The sequence below is a fragment of the Nomascus leucogenys genome, chromosome 17 (assembly GCF_006542625.1).
Source record: "Nomascus leucogenys isolate Asia chromosome 17, Asia_NLE_v1, whole genome shotgun sequence".
NCBI classification, from domain to species: domain Eukaryota; kingdom Metazoa; phylum Chordata; class Mammalia; order Primates; family Hylobatidae; genus Nomascus; species Nomascus leucogenys.
Genome location: NC_044397.1, coordinates 73309384 through 73333031, shown reverse-complemented (window position 1 = coordinate 73333031; position 23648 = coordinate 73309384). Strand labels below are relative to the sequence as shown.

The 23648-nt window shown below is 36.2% G+C and overlaps 1 protein-coding gene across 4 annotated transcripts in view; it reads right to left on the bottom strand.

The window, feature by feature from the left end:
- Nucleotides 1-23648, bottom strand: part of PDE1C (phosphodiesterase 1C) — a 572912-nt gene that overhangs the window by 74306 nt on the left and 474958 nt on the right. For all 4 annotated transcript variants that reach the window (XM_030796179.1, XM_030796181.1, XM_003270501.4 and 1 more), the window contains exons 10-13: nt 22308-22436; nt 11242-11343; nt 10553-10673; nt 1690-1771 (exon numbers count right to left, since the gene is read on the bottom strand). In XM_030796179.1, the coding sequence (XP_030652039.1) occupies nt 1690-1771; nt 10553-10673; nt 11242-11343; nt 22308-22436 (434 nt within the window). The remainder of the gene's footprint in view (nt 1-1689; nt 1772-10552; nt 10674-11241; nt 11344-22307; nt 22437-23648) is intronic.

Genomic DNA, 23648 nt, shown 5'->3' with positions numbered 1-23648 from the left:
TGCCTTTATCTCAGCTTTGCGTTCAGCCAAATCCTTGACACCTTATGTGCCACCTCTCTTCTGGAGAGGCCCTGTTACTACCTTAGTTCTGATATTCATCATCTCTTCTTTGTAATCCTTTAGGAGGCACTCGACTACTTTCCTTGCCTCTAATCTTACAGAAAATCCTCCAATTAATCCTCTATGCTACTGGCAAAGAAATCTTCTAAAAACAGGGTTGGCAAACTTTATCTGTAAAGGACCAGATAGTTATTTTAGACTTTGCAGGCCATATCATCTCTATCAAAACCACTTAACTCTGCCACTGAAGTGCTAAAGCAGCCATAGACAATATGTAAATGAATGCACTTAGCTGTGTTGTAATAAAACTTTATTTACAAGAACAGGTGGTAGGCCAGATTAAGCCCACAGGCTAAAACATAAATTTATGTATTTTTAACCTCACTTAAAATTCTTTAGATATGCCCTCATTTCCTACAAGAAAGTATAAACACATGCTATTATTAACACTATATAAAATCTGGTCTTGATACGTCCCTCACTACATCCTACTCTGTACCCAATGTTCTTGCCATATGGAAATGTTTAGAATTTGCTGACCATACCAGGCAGTTTTAAGTTTCCCTGCTTTGTATATGCTACATTCTCCACCTGGAATACCCTTCCACCCACCCCTAGCTCACCTCCAACACAGATCACCATTTGCCCAGACAATGCCTACTCACTTCTTGGGACTCAACTCAAATATTACCCCTTAATAAACCTAATGGTTCACACACTCTGTTGTGTACCTTATTGTACTATGTACAAAAGTCTACCCTAGCATTATAACATTCTAATAGATTTTTGTTTTTGTAACATTTTGCCCATCACCCAATACTGGTTTAATGTCTTTGAGAGCAGGTACAATGTATAATTTGTCTTTGTTCCTATAACATCTATCATCATGTCTAGCAGTGCCCAATATATGAAGACTCAATATACATTATAAAAAAAGCATAAGCACTCAAAACACAAGTACAAAAATGCCTAATTCTTATTGAATTTTCTTAAATGAGTTCAGACTCTTCAAAGGTGGGGATCACTGACAACATTTAATTTAGATAGGGCAGTGGTGTCCTCTCCCATAGACGAAGATTTTTTAAATGCATATATTATGGTAATTAGCAATTCAAAAGTTATCCTTACCTAAAAAAAGTGCTTTAAAGAAAAGAAAGGATGGAAGGAAGACAGGAAAGAAGGAAGAAAACATTTTAAAAGATCCATTCATGGAAGTAGATTCAACCAGGAAATGGGGCTATCCTAAAAACAGGGCTAGAAGAAGCATCAGTGAGTAGAAATGCCTTGTCAGCTTACAGTCCTGCATGCAGAATGGAGGGATGGAGTAGAATGGGCTTCCTGCCAATGACACTTTTTATCTCCTTGGAAAGTTGGGGCCCCCTCTTTCTCTTGACAGGAAATGACAGAGACACCAAGAGTGTCATTGTCCAATTCTCCCATGAACAAGCCACATTCCAGGGAGAAGAATTGACAGTGGTTCCATAAATCAAATCAGGCAGAGCCATGAGCACAACATGGCAGAATGGAGCCAGTTTCCCAGCCAAAGAACCGCTGGGATCATCTGTGCTTACTTCTACAGGCTTCCTGCTTTGGTGCTTCCTTCTATTCAAAGAGCTGGCAAACACGTACCTACTTGTGACTGAGCAACCATAGTGGACTTTCGGTCACACAGAGGAGAAAAAGGCAGCCCCAGCTCTGCTTCTCTGTCACCCTGGAAAAATAAAAGGTCATAGTAAATTAAGGAACAGTAGGCTGGGTCACCCAGATTTCATTTAGCGACTTCTGCTGCCATGGAGGTCACTGGTCTTTATTTTAATTATTACAATTACATTATATAATAAGTCTTTATGGAGACTGCTTCTCTACATAAAAGACAACAAAAGGCTGAAGCCCTCTGGAATCCAATAGTTCTACCCAACTGCAAATTTCGTGTTGCTGTAAAGAAAGCCTCATTGGGCAGTAGTAGGACCTCCATGGAAAATAAGGCAACAGGCAATATGTCTTGTGGCCTGCAGCCAGCACTGAAGGCAGAATTTCTGTGTTTTCTCAAGTCATCCTGGGTCAACCTGTGGCCTTTGTCTAGCTACTGAACTCCTCCTAGCTGTGTGCAGTGTCTGAAACTAAAATTCAAACTGGACTGATTCAGATTGATTCTCCTAGTGCTACCTAAAGCCACACACACTTGGAGCAAGTGCTTCTGGGTTCTTAACCTCAGAGACCAGTCCATAATGAAAAGTGGACCAAAAAGAGTCAGAATAAATAATTGCTTATGTCTATGAAGTTAGACAACAATAAAACACAATTGTCTGACCAATATATTCTCAATCTCACCAAAAAGCATCACCATAATAAGTATTATAAAAAGTCTAAATAATGATGGAGATGTTTTCTAAAAACTTGTGCCAGAGGCTTAATACTTGTCCATACCCCCAGAGGAAGGAGAAAAAAAAATGTCACCCTTCATATAGTAGTGAAGCTGTGCTAATTCATTTTACTGGCTCAGGATAATAGCTACTGACTTGAGCTTGAATCCCTTTCTCCTACTAGATGTGAGATAGATCATAGGTAAGTTATTTTCCTTCCATACATTTCAGTTTTTATCACTTGCTAAATGTGGGATAGTAATCTCCACCTCATAGGGTTATAAGGATGAAAGAAAAAAATGCATGTAAATAAATAAAAAGAACTACTGTTGCTTCCCAACAGGTGGCTCTAATATTTAAGATCAAGATTCAAGAAACCTTTAGTGAATTTGTTCACCTAATACACTTTGATTGTAATAAGTACTGTCAATAAGTTAATTTAATAGCAAATAAAGGGTAGTAACAACCTGCAACCAGGCCTGGTTCAAAACTGGATGATTCTTCCTTCTAAGGCATGCTACCAAAGAGAACGGATGTTGGCTCACATGTAGCATTAACTGAAAGGACGGAAAATGACTGTGTGTCTGAGGAAGCTCAACAGTGGGGTCACAATGGGAGCTGGGGACATCCAAGGGTCTCAGGAATAGTCCCTAAGTGGCTCAGTTCCTTCTGCACCGTCTTCCTATATAGACACCCCAGTGGACACAATGGCTTCTTTATTTCAAGCACACTCTACTGAAAACTGCTCTCTCAAGCAGCATGATAAAAATGATTTCCTCTTGAGTGATTTCTATCTAGGTGATATGTAGAAAAGGAAGTGTATTTATAACATAAATTCTAGTGGTGTAGATCGTTTGGTAGGATAGTTCAGCTAAAACAAATAAAACCCTTTTTATTCCCATGTAGCAGGGATACAAATTGTTCTGTCAGTACATTTTAATGGGGAGGCTGTGAACACTCTCCATTTGACTATTGAAGTATAAACACTAATTTGGATTTCATTACTGAACAATCACCTGATACTAAATAACTCCTAATTCCACGAACTTGTCCATACCCAAATATACACATAATTTACATGCTTTGTATTTAATTGAGCTGTGTAGACTCAACTAATAAAAGCTTATTTTTAAAACAGAGGTAATTGAATTCCCTTTGGAAAGCAGATATACTTATGAATTGAAAAAAAAGTGCTGATAATAATGTAGAGGAATAAACTTCTACTCATGAGTCCAACTTGAGTGATAACACAATACTGTATGACTCTATAGCTATAGCTTAAAATTATTCATACACTTTCCCCTTATTGAAGAGGTCAACATTTTCAAAAGAGGGCAAGAGTCTCTATTTACACAAAGGATTTTTAAAAACTCACTCATTTTTTTTTCTTCCAGGACAGCTCAGAAAAATAAATATCATTCTTGCGGTAGGGGTTAAGATAACTCCAAATGATAAAGTCACGTAGTTGGTATGCAGAAGGAAGATTATGAATATTGTTGAATAAATGAAAAGACTAATTTGGTTAGAAACACTCAAGTTCCTTTGGCCACTCAGACATTCATGACAGACAAACTAAAGAGAGCAGTTAGGCAGGTAGCTGTTCACCAAACCCCTATTCTTCTCCTCCTCTATTTCCTGTCTACACAGCTAGACTCTATTGCCTAGAATCACTGCCAGTTAGTGCTCAATAACAGAACAAGAGAAGGGATGCATTTCTACCACAGTTCAGGCCTACAACATCTCTTATGCCTACTTCTCCATGTTTTCCCCGGTTTGCTGGTTTGAGGTAGACAAGCACTTTGGAAGCCACGTAGACGCAGAATACGGTCTAAAATCATTGCTTATCATAGAACCACCTGCCAATCAAGAAACATGAGTCCTATACTTTACATGAGTGAGTTAAAAACTTCCATTTATGTGTGTTGTTATACATTTGGGGGTAGCTATATGTAGGCAGCAAACCAGTCAAAGGAAACAAGGGCTCCATCTGTATTGGAAGTTCACAGAGAAGATGGCACCTGTCAATGCAAGAGCTTCCAAAGACATTTTGGTAATATCTCAAGTGAGTCTTTTCAGGTGAAATGAAAAAAAAGGAAATGTTTGGGAAAGCAACAGAAGGATCAGCTTGAACAAAGCACAGCAATGTATATTCTTCTTTCCCAGGGGAGGAAGGCACAAATATATAAGAAAGGCATTGTGATGTTGGATTTAAGATAGCATAGTAAAGTTTTAGCTCTTTCAGAAATTATCACCTCAAAAACAAGGAGAGTAAGAAACAGAAATGCAATCACACATCCTGGGGAAAATCTGTAATCTAAAATCAAAACTATATGAGAAAGGGCTGCCAAATGCTGTAAATATCAGAGAGGAATGAGGCAAGATGCCAAGAGGCTACGTAGAGAATAGACATTGAATTGCAAGAGGCCCTACAAAAGTAAGGAAGAAGTAAAGGCACACATACACACACACACACCCCACTTCATAGGACCCTCACAATAAACGAAGGACAATTCTAGATAGCTTAGAATACTACTGCTCTGATTGCCCTGTGGTACAAATCTGCAAATCTGGTCTGAAAAGAACACATTTCACTCAAAGATGGTAAATAATAATAATAAAGTGAAGAAGAAAAGACAGGAGGAGGAGAAGGGGCAGAAGGAAGAGTAGGAGGAGGACAAAGAGATGATGGAGAAGATGGAGGGGAAGAAGAAAAAGGTGAAGAAGAAGAGAAAGGAAGAGATAAAAGAAAAAGAGCAAAGGGAGGAGAAGGAAGTATTATACCATCAGCAGCAGAAGCAGGAATAAAGAACTTCAAACAAACAACAGATGGGGAACACTCATCAGATAAATGGTACCACTACTAACAGAAAGAAGCTCCTGAAATTATTAAGAACAAGGGCTCAGGGGAATGAGACCTAGCAGAGCACAGGAAAGACATTGAAAAGAGAAGAAAACTAGAACTACCACATTAATGCAGATTGTGCTGGAAGCAGCTCAAAGGAGAACTGAGTTGATAAAAATAAAAAGACCAGCGAAGGCACTATAAACAAAAGGAGAAACAATAAAACAATCTGATAATTTCATAAAGAACAAAGGAAAAAACTCACCAACACGTGTAATAAATAAAAATGGGAAAAATACCAGAGACATGGATTAAATTAATTGTAAGAGATGTTTGCAAAATATAAAATTGTAGAGCAATACAAAGAAAATGAACCTCACTGTTTTTACAACATGATATATTTACCAACAAGGTGAACTTATACTTCTTTAAAGTCTGTATTTCATCAAAAAGTACCCTGAGGCAGTGGCTTCGATTTTGTAAATTATGGTTATAAAACTGAAGATGTAACTTACTCTCTTAGCAAACCATGGAATGTGTGGTCCATCAGCGCTGAGACTATGCCCTTATTTTAAAATGTAACCCAACTTTCCAAATGTAATTTTTAAAAACACTCTATAGTGCCATTGAGATTTCCCATTTGAATTGTCCAATTTAAAATCTATAGTTAAGAACTGAGGCAACATTTCTCTTACATGTGTTACTTACTATAGCTTATGGCATCTAGGTTAAAATATTAAGTCAATAAAAATAATTTACTGAATTATAACTACTAAAAAATAGTTCCAGTCCAATGAGTTAACAGTCCCTTCCCAACAGGCAAGAAATTCAATATGGTTATTTTCATATTGCCTCTAGCACATTTTTATTTGAGTATATGTATGTGCAAACAAGTTTTCCTTTACAAGGAAAAAATGTTCATATGTTTAAGTAATTCATTTTTACTTTCTCATAATTAGAAAAAGAATCACTTTAATACCTCAAACTTATATGAGTTAGCTATTATCTATCCTTTAGCCATGGACCAAATACTCCTAGCTGTAGAGGGCATATTATGGTTTGGCTGCATTCCCCTCCCCAAATCGCATCTTAAATTGTAGCTCCCATAATTCCCATGTGTTGTGGAAGGGAGCTGGTGGGAGATAATTGAATAATGGGGGCAGTTTCTTCCATACTGTTTTCATGATAGTGAATAAGTCTCATAAGATCTGATGGTTTTACAAGGGGAAACCCCTTTCACTTGGTTCTCATTCACTGTCTTTGCTGGCTGCCATGTAAGACATCCCTTTGTTTTTCCTTTGTCTTCCACCACAGTTGTGAGGTCTCCCCAGCCACGTGGAACTGTGAGTCAATTAAACTTCTTTCCTTTATAAATTACCCAGTCTTGGGTATTCTTTATCAGCAGCACGAAAATGGACTAATACAGTAAATTGGTACTGGTAGAGTGTGGCTCTGCTGTAAAGATAACTGATATGTGGAAGTGACTTTGGAACTGGGTAACAGGCAGAGGTTGGAACAGTTTGGAGAGCTGAGAAGAAGATAAGAAAATGTGGGAAAGTTTGGAACTTCCTAGAAACTTGTTGAATGGCTTTGAACAAAATGTTGATAACATGGACAATGACATCCAGGCTGAGGTGGTCTCAGGTGGAGATGAGGAACTAGTTGGGAGCGGGGGTAAAGATGATTCTTGCTGTGTTTTAGCAAAGAGACTGGCAGCATTTTACCCCTGCCCTAGAGATCTGTGGAACTTTGAACTTGAGGGAAATGACTTAGGGTATCTGGCGAAAACAATTTCTAAGCAACAAAACATTCAAGAGGTGACTTGGGTGCTGTTAAAAGCATTTGGTTTTAAAAGGGAAACAGCACATAAAAGTTCAGAAAATTTGCAGCCTGATGATGCAACAGAAAAGAAAAACCCATTTTCTGAGGAGAAATTCAAGCCAGCTATACAAATTTGCTGAAGTAACAAGGAGCCAAGACAATGGAGAAAATGTCTCCAGGCCATGTTAGAGACCTTCCTGGAAGACCCTCACATCACAGACCAAGAGGCTTAGGAGGAAAAAATGGTTTTGTGGGCTGGGCCCAGGGTCTCCCTGCTGTGTGCAGCCTAGGGACTTGGTGCCCTGCATCCCAGATGCTCTAGTCATGGCTAAAAGGGGCTAGGTATAGCTCAGGCCATGGCTTCAGAATGTGCAAGCCCCAAGCCTTGGAGATTTCCACATGGTGTTGAGCCTGCAGGTGCACAGAAGTCAAGAATTGAGGTTTGGGAACCTCTGCCTAGATTTCAGAGGATGTATGAAACCACCTGGACGTCCAGGCAAAAATTTGCTGCAGGGGCAGGGCCCTCATGGACAACCTCTGCTATGGTAGTGTGGAAGCAAAATGTGGAGTTGAAACCCCCACACAGAGTCCCTACTAGGGCACTGCCTAGTGGAGCTGTGAGAAGAGGGCCACTGTCCTCCAGACCCCAGAATGGTAGATACACTGACAATTTGCACCATGTGCCTGGAAAAGCAGCAGACACTCATTGTCAGCCCATGAAAGCAGTCAGGAGGGAGGCTGTACCCTGCAAAGCCACAGGGACAGAGCTGCCCAAGACCATGAGAACCCATCTCTTGCATCAGCATGACCTGGATGTGAGACACAGAGTCAAAAGAGATCATTCTGGAGCTTTAAGATTTGATGGCCATGCTGGATTTTGGACTTGCATGGGCCCTGTAACCCCTTTGTTTGGCCAATTTCTCCCATTTGAAATGGCTGTATTTACCTAATGCCTGTACCCCCATTGTATCTAGGAAGTAACTAGGTTGCTTTTGATTTTACAGACTCATAGGTGGAAGGAACTTGCCTTGTCTCAGATGAGACTTTGAACTGTGGACTTTTGAGTTAATGTGGAAATGAGTTAAGACTTTGGGGGACTGTTGGGAAGGCATGATTGGTTTTGAAATGTGAGAATATGAGATTTGGGAGGGGTCAGGGTGGAATGACATGGTTTGGCTGTGTCCCCACCCAAATCTCATCTTAAATTGTAGCTCCCATAATTCCCACATGTTGTGGGATGAACCTGGTGAGAGATAACTGAATCCCAGGGGCAGTTTTCCCCATACTGTTCTCATGGTAGCGAATAAGTCTCATGAGATCTGATGGTTTTATAATGGAAAAATCCCTTTCGCTTGGTTCTCATTCTCTCTCTTTGCTGGCCACCGTGTAAGACATCCCATTACTCTTCTGCCATGATTGTGAGGCCTCCCCAGCCATGTGGAACTGTGAGTCAATTAAACCTCTTTCCTTTATAAATTACCCAGTCTTGAGTATGTCTTTATTTGCAGCATGAGAACAGACTAGTACAAGGTGATATTGCAAAAGTATTATCCAAGAAAGCATATGACAGGGGGAGTGGAGATTTGGAGAACATCCTCCTACTACTATTAGGAAAACAGCCTTTGGAAAAATAGCTCAAAAGAAGCTCTTGGTGAAGTATGATTTTGCAGAGTCACCTGTATAGTTCTAGTTCCCCCCACACCATGGAGTCCCCTTTGAGAACTACTCTGGGAGGCTGAGCAATGACTCTGCAAAGAGAACTAACCATAAATTAAATAGGGTACCTGTTGACATACACATATAGTAGTTGGCGGGTGCTGCGGTGTGTGTGTGTGCATGTGTGCCTATGCACCATAGACAGAGTGAAGGAAATGCCTTGCATTTCCTAACAAAAGGGTCTTAAGAAAACATCTGGTCCAACCTTATCCTAAATCCCTCCCTCCCCCCGCTCCCCCAACATAAATCATAGATAAGACTGTAGGGAATTAGAGAAGCAATTTGATTAGAATCAAGCCATAAATCAGTTGGAATAAACTCCAATAAAGAGTCTTCTGGCATTTGTTTAATGTGCTGTTAACTCTAGCCCCACTTCATTACTAGATAGTATGTACAGCTTCAGAAGGAAAACACACACACACGCACACACAAACAGGTGCCTTCTACAATTTCTCCATTCAAACTTGAAATATAAGAGTAAGAATTACCACAATCTAAATTTATTCAGAAATCTAAATAAATAGCAAAAGAGCCCATCTCTCATCAGTTTGCATGAAGAAGTTGTGACTCGTGTTATTAAGTAGTGTTTTATGGAATCAGAAGTCTCTGAATCCATGCTGTTGAACCTCTTTTCTTGAATTAGCAAGAATTAACTGAATTAGCTGTATTAACTTGAATTAATTATAATTTAGGTTCCCAAATCTATGTATCATGCCTTCAATCTCAGGCCCGCATGTCTGGAGGCAGATGTTTGAATGGCAGCACCTCTAGAGATAAGGTTAGCGCACATGCCTGAGTTGGAAAGACTTCGGTCCTGGTGCTATGCATTTATTTCGTTTTTATTTCTCTAGTTCTATGCATTTTTAAAATTTGTTTTTAAACAATTTATAATAATTAAAGATCCTGCCTATTCTTTTTTTCTTTGTCTGAGATGGAGTCTCGCTCTGTCGCCAGGCTGGAGTACAGTTGTGCGATCTCAGCTCACTGCAACCTCCGTCTCCCAGGTTCAAGCGATTCTCCTGCCTCAGCCTCCCAAGTAGCTGGGATTACAGGCACCTGCCACCACGCCTGGCTAATTTTTGTATTCTTAGTAGAGGTGGGTTTTCACCATCTTGGCCAGGATGGTCTCAATCTCCTGACCTCATGATCCGCCTGCCTCGGCCTCCCAAAGTGCTGGGATAACAGGCATGAGCCACCACACCAGACTGATCCTGCCTATTCTTATAGACAACACAACTCTAGAACTTAGGATATAGTGAAGTTTCAATATAATTGGAATAGTAGTTTCTACTGATTTCCTGACCCCAAATTGCCACATCTGGTTTGGAATTTTGCATCATGGACTTGTCCACTAGAAAGAAACAACCCAACCAATTATAATAGAGACATGAGTTCAAGATTAACATCTTAATCCTATAGGGTGATGCCAAAGTAACTGTCATTTTGTTGAGCCACTAGAAAAAAAAAAGTAAAGGAACCTCTCAAATGACATTTTGACAAAAGACTGCCACAAGGAAATTCTTTCCCCCAACAGAAATGCATAGGATAAAAATACCGTAATGTCCTAAAAATCAGTATTTAGGTGAGATTCAAATATCACATGACCAAGAAGCAAAATAATCTGTGGAGCCCCCCTCCCCTCTCCAAAATTACTGTAATCTCAATAGTCCTTATCCTAGCATTGCTGAGATATAAAATTCATAAAATATCCAATGATGACAGCCCTGATGGAGAGAGAGCAACAAGGTACCTGTCTGAAGAACTCCTCCAGGAGTGACATTGTCCAGCGATGATGGAGGTCCCATGCTTTTGCTGGATGGCTAATATCTGCCGTATGCAGCATAAGGGATAAGGCTTTTGGCTTTTCAATGCTGTGAATCAAAAGCACCCAAACACATGGTGACCACACTCTTCAGAACCTCAGTAAGAGTTTTTTAAAAATCATTAAGTTTTTAATCTCTTTCTTTCTTCCATCTCAAACCCCACTTCAGCTAAATTGAGGAAAAGACATCATTTCATCCTACAACTGGGATACTCATTAACTTGGTCTCCATATTTACGGAATTGGACTCTCTGGACTCAAATCCATTTCTGGAATGACTGCATCCTTCAAAAAGACAGCAAGAATCCAAAGTCACTGACTTTTATTTGTTGCTTCTGCATTGGGGACCTCTGATAACTTAGTTTTCCACAGGGAATTATTTTAAATTCTCACTGGGGACAACTGATGCTGCCTCTATTGTTTTTTTCAACCCTGATGAGAACATACCTCATTGTGATAGGTACAACTTTTATGCTTTCTCCTTCAAACATCACCATTGCATAAGAACACTCTATAAAGTTGTGTCAAAGGAGATGCTCTTTAAAGGGACAGCCACATAGACAAGGACCCATTCAAACACCTATACAAACAAAAGCACAAGCCACAAACACACTTACGCTTCTGGCTGCTGCAGAGCAGTCTTCATTGCTTTGATTTGTTGGAAGTGACAAGACATATCTGTGGCCATCACCATTTCAATTACCAAGGTTCGAAACTCCCTTTTAGAGACAACCATGGAGAAAAAAGGAAGTCAAAAATGGAAAGTAAAAATCAGTTTCTTTTTTTGCCACTGCTAATGAAAATCAGTTAACTATTTCTGACATTTCTAATCTAATTTGGGTCTTTAAGGTGAGCTTTTTAAATAAGGAATAAATGAAAGCTAAGGAGTAAGAAAATCATTTATTAGGAATATGATACATGGAATACACATATCATTTGGAAAATTAACTCAAAGGAAAAAATTCAATGAAACTGAAAATTGTATTAAAATGCTCTTTTCTCCAAATGAATTCAGAGTTTTAAGAAAGAATTAACTTGAAAATAATCCTAGGAGGTAAATTAATAATCCATATTTCACATTGGATACAGGTATTCCATCTTTTTAAAAATAGCTTGTTTTTTAATAGAGTTTTAGGTTGACAGAAAAATTGAGCTTATAGAATAGCTAGTTCTCATGTTACCTCTCTTCCTGCACAGTTTCCATATTTTTAAAGTCTTGTGTTAACGTGGCGCATTTGTTACAACTAGTGAACCAATATTGATACATTATGTTAACTACAGTCCATCGTTTACATTAAGGTTCACTGGGCATGCTGCACAGTTCTACCAGTTTTGACAAATGCATAATGCCATGTATCCACCATCACAATATCCATACAGAATAGATTCAGCACCCTAAAATCCCCTGTGCTCCTTCGATTCACCTCTCTCTTTTTTCCCTCAACCCCTGCCAATCACTGATCTTTTTACTGCCTCTAACGACTTTATTGAGGTATAATTTACATAGAATAAACTGCTTACAATTTACATAAATTGCAGAATGTAATGAGTTTAACAGTTGAATAAGTTTTTGAAAATACCACTGTAATCATGACACCAAATACTTCCATCACCCTCAAACCTACTCCCAGGCAAAGTTTGATCTGGCTTATGTCTATCTAAAATAGTTTGAATTTTCTAGTTTTATACATATGTACATAAAGTATACACATATATATTTAGTATATAATATATAATATATTTCAAATATTTAATATATATATTTCAATATTTATATATTATATACACATATTTCATACATATATACACATATTTATTATATACATGTAGACATACATAGATACACATATATGTATTATATATTAAATATGTGTGTATATATGTATATATAGATGATGTATATATGTATGTATATGTATGTGTATATACATACATATATACACACATTTTAAAATATTCACACATTTAAAATATACACACATATTATTTTAAAATATAATAGATAATACATATATACACATACATACACATTATATATTAGCATAGATACTATATACACACGTGTTTCTATGTATATACATAGACACACACACATATACATAATACAAAATGTACTCTTTCTTTACTCAGCATAATGATTTACAATTCATCTATAGAGTGGTTCATCAATAGTTCATTTTTTCTTATTGCTGAGTGGTATTCTATCATATGAGCATACCACAATTTGTTATCCATTTACCAGCTAACGGACATTCAAGTTATTAGATTCTAGTTTGGGACTGTTGTGAATAAAGCTACCATGGGTATTCATACATAAATCTTTGTGTAGACACATATGTTTTCATTTATCTGGGGTGAATACCTAGAAGCAGAATGGCTGGTTTATAAGACAGCTGAGTGTTTATAAGAAACTGCCAGCCGGGCATGGTGGCTCATGCCTGTAATCCCAACACTTTGGGAGGCTGAGGCAGGTGGATCACCTGAAGTCAGGAGTTCAAGACTAGCCTGACCAATATGGTGAAACCCCATCTCTACTAAAAATACAAAAATTAGCTGGGTGTTTTGGCATGCACCTGTAGTCCCAGCTACTCAGGAGGCTGAGATAGGAGAATTGCTTGCTTGAACCTAGGAGGTGGAAGTTGCAATGAGGTGATATCATGCCACTGCACTCTAGCCTGGCTGACAGAGCGAGACTCTATCTCAATTAAAATAAGAAAAGAAAAAAGAAACTGCCAAATATTTGTGAAAGTGGCTGTATCACTTTACATTTGACCACTAGTGTATAACATTTTCAGTTTTTCTTTGCCTCCTCTAATCAGTCTTTAATTTCAGCCATTCTTCTGATGGATATGTAGTGGTATCTCATCGTGGTTTTAATTTACATTTCTTTGTTGACTAATTATGCCAGGCACATTTTCATGTACTTATATTCCATTTGTATACATTTTTTAGGGAAATGTCTGTTTCAAACCTTTCTCATTTTAAAATTGAATTGTTTACTTATTATTGAGTTATAAAAGTACCTTACACATTTTGGATTCAAAACCTATGTAAAACATAAGTGTTGTGAATAATTTCTCCAATTTCTTGGCCTGCTTTTTTTTAAGGGTCTTCCAAAGAGCAAAAGGTTTTAATTTTTATAAAGTTTCAATTTATCATTAAAAAAATGCTTCATGCTTTTTCTCTCCTATCTGAGAAACCTCTACCTACTTCCAAGGACTTCAGTATTTTCCTCTGGAATTCTTGCCATTTTAGCTTTTACATTTAGGTTTATAACCAATTTTGAGCTATTTTTTGAGTATGGTATGTGATAAGGGTCAAAGTTATCTTTTCCTATTGTTCCAAAACCATTTGTTGAAAATATTGTCTTTTCCCCATTGAATTAATTTGGCACCTCTGTCACAAATCAGTTGATGAGTCAATTTCAAAACTCTCAATTCTGTCCCATAGTTATGTCCATCTTTCACCAGTGAAATGCTGCCTTGAATACTGTAACTTAAGCATGCTTGGAATCAAGAAAAATGAGTCCTCTAACCTTCTTTGTTTAAAAAGTATTATTTGGCATTTCTATATAAAGTTTATAATAATCGTGGCAATTTCCAACATAATTCTGCTGGAATTTTGATTGGAATTGTATTAAAACAATAAATAAATTTTGGAAGATTTGACATCTTTATAATACCGAGTGTTCCACTACATGATGACAGTATATCTCTCAATGTATTTAGGTCCTCTATAATCAACAATACTATGTAATCTTTAGTGAACATGAGTTGCATTTGTTTTTGAAAGCTACTACTAAGTATTTTATATGTTATGTGCTATTGTAAAAAATTATTTTATTTTCCAATGGTGGTTTGCTGCTAGTGTCTCTCTCCCTCTCTCTCTCTCTCTGTCTCTCTCTCTCTCTCTATGTATATATATATGTATATGTGCATATATGCACATGTGTATATATAATGTTTTTTACATTAACCTTGTATTCTGTGACCTTGCAACATTCATTATCAGTTCCAGTAGCTCCTTTACAGATCCTTAGGATTTTCTACTTAGACAATCATGTCATTTGCTATTAACATCTTAACAATGTTGACGAATGTATGATCAAGCATCTTTGTCTTGCTCCCAGTCTTAAGGAAAAAACATTCAATATTTCACCATTAAGCTTGATGTTATTGGTTTTTCACACATGCCCTTTATCCAGTTGAGGAAGCTCCCTTCTGTTTCTGGCTTGCTGAGAGTTTTTATGATGAATAAGTGTTGAATTTTGTCAAATGTTTGTTATATATCTATTAAGATGACTGTATGATTTTCTGTTTGTTTTTAAATATGGGCAATTCTTTTAATTAATTTTTGAATGCTGAATTAATCTTGCATTCCTTGGATAAGCCCAACATACAAGTCAGGATTCTCCAGAGAAACCAACAGGATATATACATATAAAGAAAGAGATTTATTATAAGGAAGTGGCTCACATAATTATGAAGGCTGACAAGTCACAAAATCTGCAGGGTAAATCAGCAAGCTGGAGATCCAGAACACCCAATATTGTACTTCAAACTTGAAGGCTGACAGCTCAAGACCCAGGAAGAGCCATTGTTTTAGTTCAAAGACAGGCAAAAATAATTCTCTCTTACTTGGGAGGGGGTCAGCCTTTTTGTTCTAGTTAGGCCTTCAACTGGTTGAATGAGGTCAACTCATGTTAGGAAGGGCAATCTGCTTTACTCAGTCTACCCTCTTATATGTTAATCTCATCCAAAAACACCCTCACAGAAACAACAGAATAATGCTTGACCAAATGTCAGCACACACTGAGGCCCAGGCAAGTTGATACATAAAATTAACTATCACACATGATATATTATCTTTTTAGTATATTGTTATATTTAATTAGTTAATATTTTACCGAGAATTGTTATAGCTATGTTCATAAAATACATTAGTTTGTAACACACTTTTTAATGAATTTTTTGCCAGGGTGTGTTATCAAAATTATGTCTTATAAAACAAATTGCATAGTATTTCTTCCTTCTCTAAATAAATTTGCATAAGATTGGTATTATCTGTTCTTTACATATTGATAGAATTCACCAGTTAAACTATCCAAGGCTGGATATTTCTTGGTGGGAATATTTTTTATGACAAAGTCAATTTTTTAACAGACATAGGATTGTTCAGACTTTGTTTCATCTTATGTGAATTTTGGTAAGTTGTATTTTGCAAGGAATTTATCCACTTCATCAAAGTTGTCAAATTTATTGACATAAAGTTGTTCGTAACATTTTCTTCTGTATTTCATATGTATATGATCTAATATTGGTACTTTGTGTTCTCTCCTTTTTATTGAACAGTCTAGGTAGAAGGTTGTCAATCATGTGGCTCTTTTCAAATAACAGCTTGAGCTTTCTTAATTTTTTCTGTTTATTTTTTCTATTTTATTGATTTTTCCTCTTATCATTACTAATTTCTTCTATCTACTTTGAATTTACATTACTGTTTTGTTCTAGCTTCCTGAAATCATTGTGTTTGGAACTTTTTTCTTCCCTACTATGAACATTTATAGCTGTAAATTTCCTCTAGGCACTGTTTTAATAGTATTGCACACATTTTTAATATATTGCATTTTCATTCTTGATAAATTTGAAATGTTTCCTAGTTTCCTCTGATTACTTTTTGATCCACAAATGATTTAGAAGAATGTTGTTTAATTTTCAAATATACAGGATTTTCCTAGATATCTTATTGATCTCTAATTTAAATCCATTAAGGCCAAAGAACATACTCTTTAAGCTTATGATATTTTAAAATTATTAAAACTTATTTTAAAATGTCTCAGCATGTGTACTTGAAAAGAATATGTATATTGCAGTTGTTGCATGATGTTCTATAAATATTAATTAAGGCAAAGTGGTTGATGTTGTTCAAATCCTCTTAGGTCCTTACTGATATTTTTGTCCAGTTTTTCTATCAACTGCTGAGGCAAGAATGTTAAAACCTCCTATGATTGTGAAAATATATATTTCTCCTTTTTCTCCTATCAATTTTTACATTTTATATTTTGGAAGTCTACAGTTACCTAATAGTTATTTATGATTGTTATATCTTTCTGATGACACTCTTCTTATTATCAGAAAATCTCCTTTCTCTTTCACAATATCCTTTTTCTTGCAGTTCATTTTAGCTAATATTAATAACACCACTGCATTCTACTTATTCTTACTGTTTGGTACATCTTACATACTTTTACTTTGAACTTTTTTGTGTATTTATATTTAAAGTGTACCTCTTGTACAATTGCAGTTGGAGCCTGCCTTTTTATCAATTCTAATAACCTTTTTTTTAAGTAGAATGTTCAGTCCTTTAACATTTAATGTAATTATTAATATAGTTGCATTTGGGTCTAGCATGTTATTATTTGTTTTCTAATTATCACCTTTGCTTTTTTCCCTTTGCAATAACTTTTCTGCTTATTTTTTTGTATTATTTATTTTTTAAATCAATTTTAATTTATCCACTGCTAAATGGTCAATTTAAATTTATCTTTTGATAAATAGGTAAACTTTAACAATTTTTAGCTATTATGGTTAATCTTTTTAGTGGTTGCTTGGGGATTACAACATACATCTTTAATTTTCTGTCTACTGTATAACTTTATGTAACATGTAAAAATCCTGCAACAGTATAGGTCCATTTACTAACCTTAACTGGTCTTTATGTTATCATTGTCATATGTATTACACCTCTCTACATATAAACCCCATGAGATGGTGTTGTAATTTTTGTTTCAAATGGTCAAATGCACAATTTAAATAAGTGAAGAAAAATGGTCTTTTACATTTACCCAGATATTTATCAGTTTATTCTTTTCTAAAAGTCTGATTTCACTATCATTTCATTTTCCTTCCAATAAATATTTAAATTTATTAATCTAAAAATTAATAAAATATAAAAAACAAAATATTTTTGAAACTACCTTAAAGAAAGCTCTAAAGAAATTTCTTTAGCATCCCTTATAATGCAGCTCCATTAGTGACACATTCCTGTTGTTTTCTATTATCTGAAAATAATTTTATTTCATCTTCATTCTTGAAGTTCATGTTCACAGGATGTAGCATCCTGTGTTGGCTTTTTGTTTTCTTTTTAGTACTTTAAATAAATTATTCCATTGTTTTCTGGCCTCCATAGTTTCTGATGAATAGTCTACCGTAATTCAACTTGTTCTCCTGAGTATAATTTGCCATTTTTCTTTATTTTATCTTTGCCTCTCAGCAGTTTGACTATAATATGTGCCTAGGTGTTCTTTTCATCAAATTTATCCTGTTTTAGGTTTGCTGAGTTTCTTGAATCTGTATATTTATATGTTTGGCAATATTTGGAGACTGTTCAGTCATTATTTCTTCAAATTCTTTTTCTTTCCCATTCTCTCTCTTTTCTCTCCTTCTGAGACTCAAATTGCCCTTATGTTTGCTCATACAAAATTATGCCACACGTCCCTAACATTGTACTTATTTAAAACAGCTTTTTCCTCTTACTTTTTCAAATCAAATAATTTCCAACTTCGAAATTTGAAAAATGAATTTTTAGAAGTCACTGTTTCTTTCTTCTGTCTTCTCTATCATGCACTAAGCCTATGCAGCAAGTCCTAAATGTAGGCATCTTATTTTTCAGTTCTAAAATTTGTTTTTAATTTATATTTCATTTTACTCATAAACCTTATAACAAAATATTTTTGAAACTACCTTAAAGAAAGCTCTAAATTTCTTTAGCATCCCTTATAACACAGCTCCATTAGTGACACACTCCTGTTGTTTTCTATTATCTGAAAATAATTTTATACACAAGCACATTTTTCGTTATCTCACTGAGCATAGAAATAATAATTGTTTTAAAAGTCCAAAGTCCTCATCTGATAATTCTAACAATGGTTTATCCTAGAGTGTGTATCTATCAATTGTCTTTTCCCTTACTAAGAAATCACATTTTCCTGATCTTTATATGTCACTTAGATTGTATCCTGAACATTATGGATATAAGTTGTAGGGAATCTGGGTTCTGTTATATTGCTCTGAAGATTGCTGATGTTTTGTTTTAGCAGGCAATTAACTTGTTTATACTCAACATACAAACTCTGTATAGGTTCAGTAAGCAGTACATCAGATATCACTGGACGCAAGGAGGAAACATCACACACTGGGGCTTGTCAGGGGGTCGGGGGCTAGGGAAGGCATAGCATTAGGAGAAATACCTAATGTCGATGATGGGTTGATGGGTACAGCAAACCACCATGGCACATGTATAAACCTGCACTTTATGCACACATATCCCAGAACTTAAAATATAATAAAAAAATTTTTTTTAAAGGTTTGAAAAAAGTAATAAAAGGTGACCAGGCACAGTGGCTCATGCCTGCAATCCCAGCACTTTGGGAGGCCAAGGCCAGTGGATCATTTGAGGTAAGGAGTTTGAGACCAGCCTGACCAACATGGTGAAACCCTGTCTCTATTAAAAACACAAAAAAATTAGCCAGGCCTGGTGGTGCATGCCTGTAGTCCAAGCTACTCATGAGACTGAGGCAGGAGAATTGCTTGAATCTGGGAAGCGAAGGTTGCAGTGAGCCGAGATCATACCACTGCACTCCAGTCTGGGTGACAGAGTGAGACCGCCTCAAAATAATAATAATAATAAAAGGTTTGAATATGGCAGAGAACAGCTTCACACATATTCAGATATATCATGGTTTTGAAGGATTTGTGTGAGGGCTTATTTAGATATTTAGATTGTGTATAATGTTGGCTTCCTGACAATCTAGTAAAGTGTTCTAAAGCTTGCATAATTGCCTCTTAACATATTTTCCAAACATACATATGCTACTTCTGTTATACATACTTTTCTGAGACGGAGTCTCACTCTGTCACCCAGGCTGGAGTGCTGTGGCACAATCTCGGCTCACTGCAAGCTCCGCCTCCCAGGTTCACGCCATTCTCCTGCCTCAGCCTCCTGAGTAGCTGGGACTACAGGTGCCTGCCACCATGCCTGGCTAATTTTTTGTATTTTTAGTAGAGATAGGGTTTCACCATGTTAGCCAGGATGGTCTCGATCTTCTGACCTCGTGATCTGCCCACCTTGGCCTCCCAAAGTGCTGGGATTACAGGCGTGGGCCACGGTGCCTGGCCTATACATACTTTTCTTATAGATTTTCTACTTGTGCTTAGCTACAATTTTGTCAAAAACTTAGCTATACAATTTGTATTTCCACTCTACTATAATCATAAGTCTTATTCATTCTTTCAATCTACAACTAGGGTAGCAAGGCTGGCACAGGCAGGATCTAAACCCATAATCACCTGGAATAAACCAGACATTTTGGTTCACACTAGAATACATTGCTATATATCAATGAAAGCATACTTAGTGTTCATCTTTAGCTCTTATTCTTATAAGTGGGTATTTGTGAAGAACCATTGTGAATAATTTAAATGTTGCCTCTGATAAAAAAAGTTATAAAATTAGTGATTTAGCAAAACACAGGTGAATTTAGTATAAAAAATGGCCAAAATAGTCACTTGAAAATATAGGTTAGTGAAATCTGTGTATGTGCTACCCTTGTATATTTGTGTTTCTTATTCTGCACTAGCTTTATTATCTTGAAGAGAGAGTGAAACATAAATACTATCTCAAAGAGAGAATAAAATCATGGAATAGCTTATGTATTGGAACACCCTGATATGGTGGAAACTTCATTATAGTTATAGCCCAGAGCACCATGTTTTGTTTCTATGCTATCCCCATCAAGTTACCATTGACTTTCTTCACAGAATTAGATAAAACTACTTTAAATTTCATATGGAACCAAAAAGAGCCCATATAGCCATGACAATTCTAAGGAAAAAGAACAAACCTGGAGGTATCATGCTACCTGACTTCAAACCATACTACAAGGCAACTGTAACCAAAACAGCATGGTATTGGTACCAAAACAGCATGGTATTGGTACCAAAACAGATATATAGACCAATGGAATAGAACAGGGGCCTCAGAAATAATAGCACACATATACAACCATCTGATCTTTGACAAGCCTGACAAAAACAAGCTATGGGGAAAGGATTCCCTATATAATAAATGGTGTTGGGAAGACTGGCTAGCCATATGCAAAAAACTGAAACTGGACCCCTTCCTTACACCTTATACAAAAATTAACTCAAGATGGATTAAAGACTTATAGTAAGACCTAAAACCATAAAAACCCTAGAAGAAAACCTAGGCAATAGCATTCAGGATATAGGTAGGGGCAAAGACTTCTTGACTAAAACACCAAAAGCAATGGCAACAAAAGCCAAAATCGACAAATGTGATGTAATTAAACGAAAGAGCTTTTGCACAGAAAAAGAAACTATCATCAGAGTAAACAGGCAATCTACAGAATTGGAGAAAATTTTTGTAATCAAACCTTTTATTATAACTTTCACCAATAGTTAAATTGAATAGAGGGTTCCTTTTTTCCTGAAGTTGTGCAATGATTAATTGAATTGCTCTGCATTTTTCAGATGCTGGCTGAGTTTAGCATATTCCAATAAAATTTAAGTCAAATATTCCCATTGTTTTAATAAACTAAAGCTACATGGAAACTCTTAGCCACTCTTAATAAAAATCAGCCTCTCAGATTTATTGTTCAGTACAGTTTATTTCTCTAAATCCTTGAAAGATGGTGAGCACACAAATACCCAATAAACAGCTGATTATTTAATTAAAATATAAGGACTATTTGAGTCACAACGGATTCAGAATTTTGTAAGGATTTAGATGATCTCTGCCTACAGGGTTTGAAGTACCTTAACCTATATTTATAGCTACAATTTATAGCTTGCTATATATGACACAAAGTGTGCTAAGCATTTAAAAATTATGTCATTTTTCATAATCTATCCCACTGCAGAATAAATGTTACTATCTATTTTCAAGAAATTAAAATTTTAAAGATGTAAAGATATTGAGTCACTTCCCGAATGTCATACAGCTAGTAAGTGACTGAGTCCATATTCAAAACACAGGTATGTGCCTAAATCCAAACACACAATGTCTGTCATTCATGCAACAGAATTAAGTGTACATAATTTTTTTAAGTGTCAAATAATTTCCTTAGAAAATGTCAAAACATTGATAAGAAGTCCAAATCAAATATAGGGTGAAAAACATGTTATTAAATAAAAGATAAAATTCAGATTTAAGGAATTCAGATAAAAGCAACACAAGTTTCCTAAGGTTAAAAAAAAAAGCAAATATATCCAAAGTGTCCTCAGTTGAACACTATTAGAAGTGATTTTTCAAACTTTCTTCTTTGAGAATTTTTAGGACAATATTGAATTATTTGACTCAAACTGGTTTCACTTCCCAATTCATCAATAAAAAGCAATGTAAAGATAGCAAAATAAAGTAGTTGGAACTTAATCATAACATTCCATAGCCTTTATTTATAAATATTTGAATATCTGTATAAAGAAAAAAGAGAAATAAGACATACATACATACACAAAGAGAGGGTGAGAGTGAGAGAAAGAAAGAGAGAGAAAGCAACACGAATCAACATTTTAAGCAAGGTGTTATTTTCTCAAAAACAGCATACTTCATCCAACTTCAAAGTTCCTTCCCTGGCCTCCAAATCTCTCTCTTTTCTCATCGTTACCTCCAGTCATCCTTTGAGAGGTTAATCAAAATATTCATTTCCTCGTCATCTTGCAGAAGGCGATAAGCTGCACTTAAATGGTGATTCTCCAGTACAGATCTGTCATTATACAAAATAGCTGGATCAGACCTGAACAGAAAGCCAAGCAAAATTCAGAATGTTAAACAGTTGAGATTTACTTGGGTAATTCTAACAGGCTAGAACGCACGACCACTTTTTCCCATGTTTAGAAATTATCTTCGTCCCCATGCCATTATGTGAACCAAAAGCTCAACTAACACTACAAATCATCAATAGATGAATGTAGGGTATTTTACTATTAGTACATGTATGGGCAGGAAATATGTGACATCCAGCCTGAGAACTCTCTCAAAACTGTTTTACAACCAGATCTCAATTACCTATATTAGTGGCAAAGGTGTTTTTTTAAAAATATGGGTCATGTCAAACTTCTTTATATTTTCTGGAATGACATTTATTTTTATTTTTATTTTATTCAATGAATGCACTGGTTTATTTATTTTAGTTGTAATTTTCAGAACACATATCACCTGGTGGGTATTATCTATAAGCTGCCTCTGATAGTGGCTTGATCTTAAAATTTTTCCATGCAAAAGCCACATGTGGAAAATTGAGAATAAAGAATATAAAGATTATAAGTCAGTTTTCAGTCCCTATCTCAAAGATCATACTATAGCTGGATGTCACTAAACACAGGACCGTATACTATTTTAAGATCTTAAATTTAATGAAAACTTAGATTATTTGTTTCTCACCAAGGAAGCTGAGTTTCAGAGACTTAAAAAAACCTGTTAGAGCCCTTTGGTGGCCAAGTGGCAGGGCTGGGATGAAGGCAAGATGTTCTGACAGTTGGGCCAGTGCTTCCCCAAGATAACTTCCACCGGCCATTGGCCAAACTTTGGGCTGTATCTATCATACCTTGAAACTGTTAGGCTTAAAATTTTATTCATCAAAGGATTAAGGGCCTGGTCACAGACTTTGTTTTCTGAACAGGGATCACACAGGCTGAGATGCTTTGGATAAAGTTATGTTGAACAGGGCCAATGTTTAAATTTCATTCCAAACCAAGCTTAACTGAACACATTGGAATTTTCCCACTCCTATGGAGATAACACAGAACATTCAAATCCCGAGGTGAAAGATCTGCTGTTACATCTGTTGAGTAAGTTAGATACCAACTGATGTATATTTTGTGACACTCTTTTCCAACTCCTGTAATTAAGCCATTCTCCTCTGTGTTGGGACTGGTTTTGATCCTGGTCTCCAGGCAAGACCCACATATGTTCAACCCACCTCTCTTCTTTGGGCAGGTGCTATTCA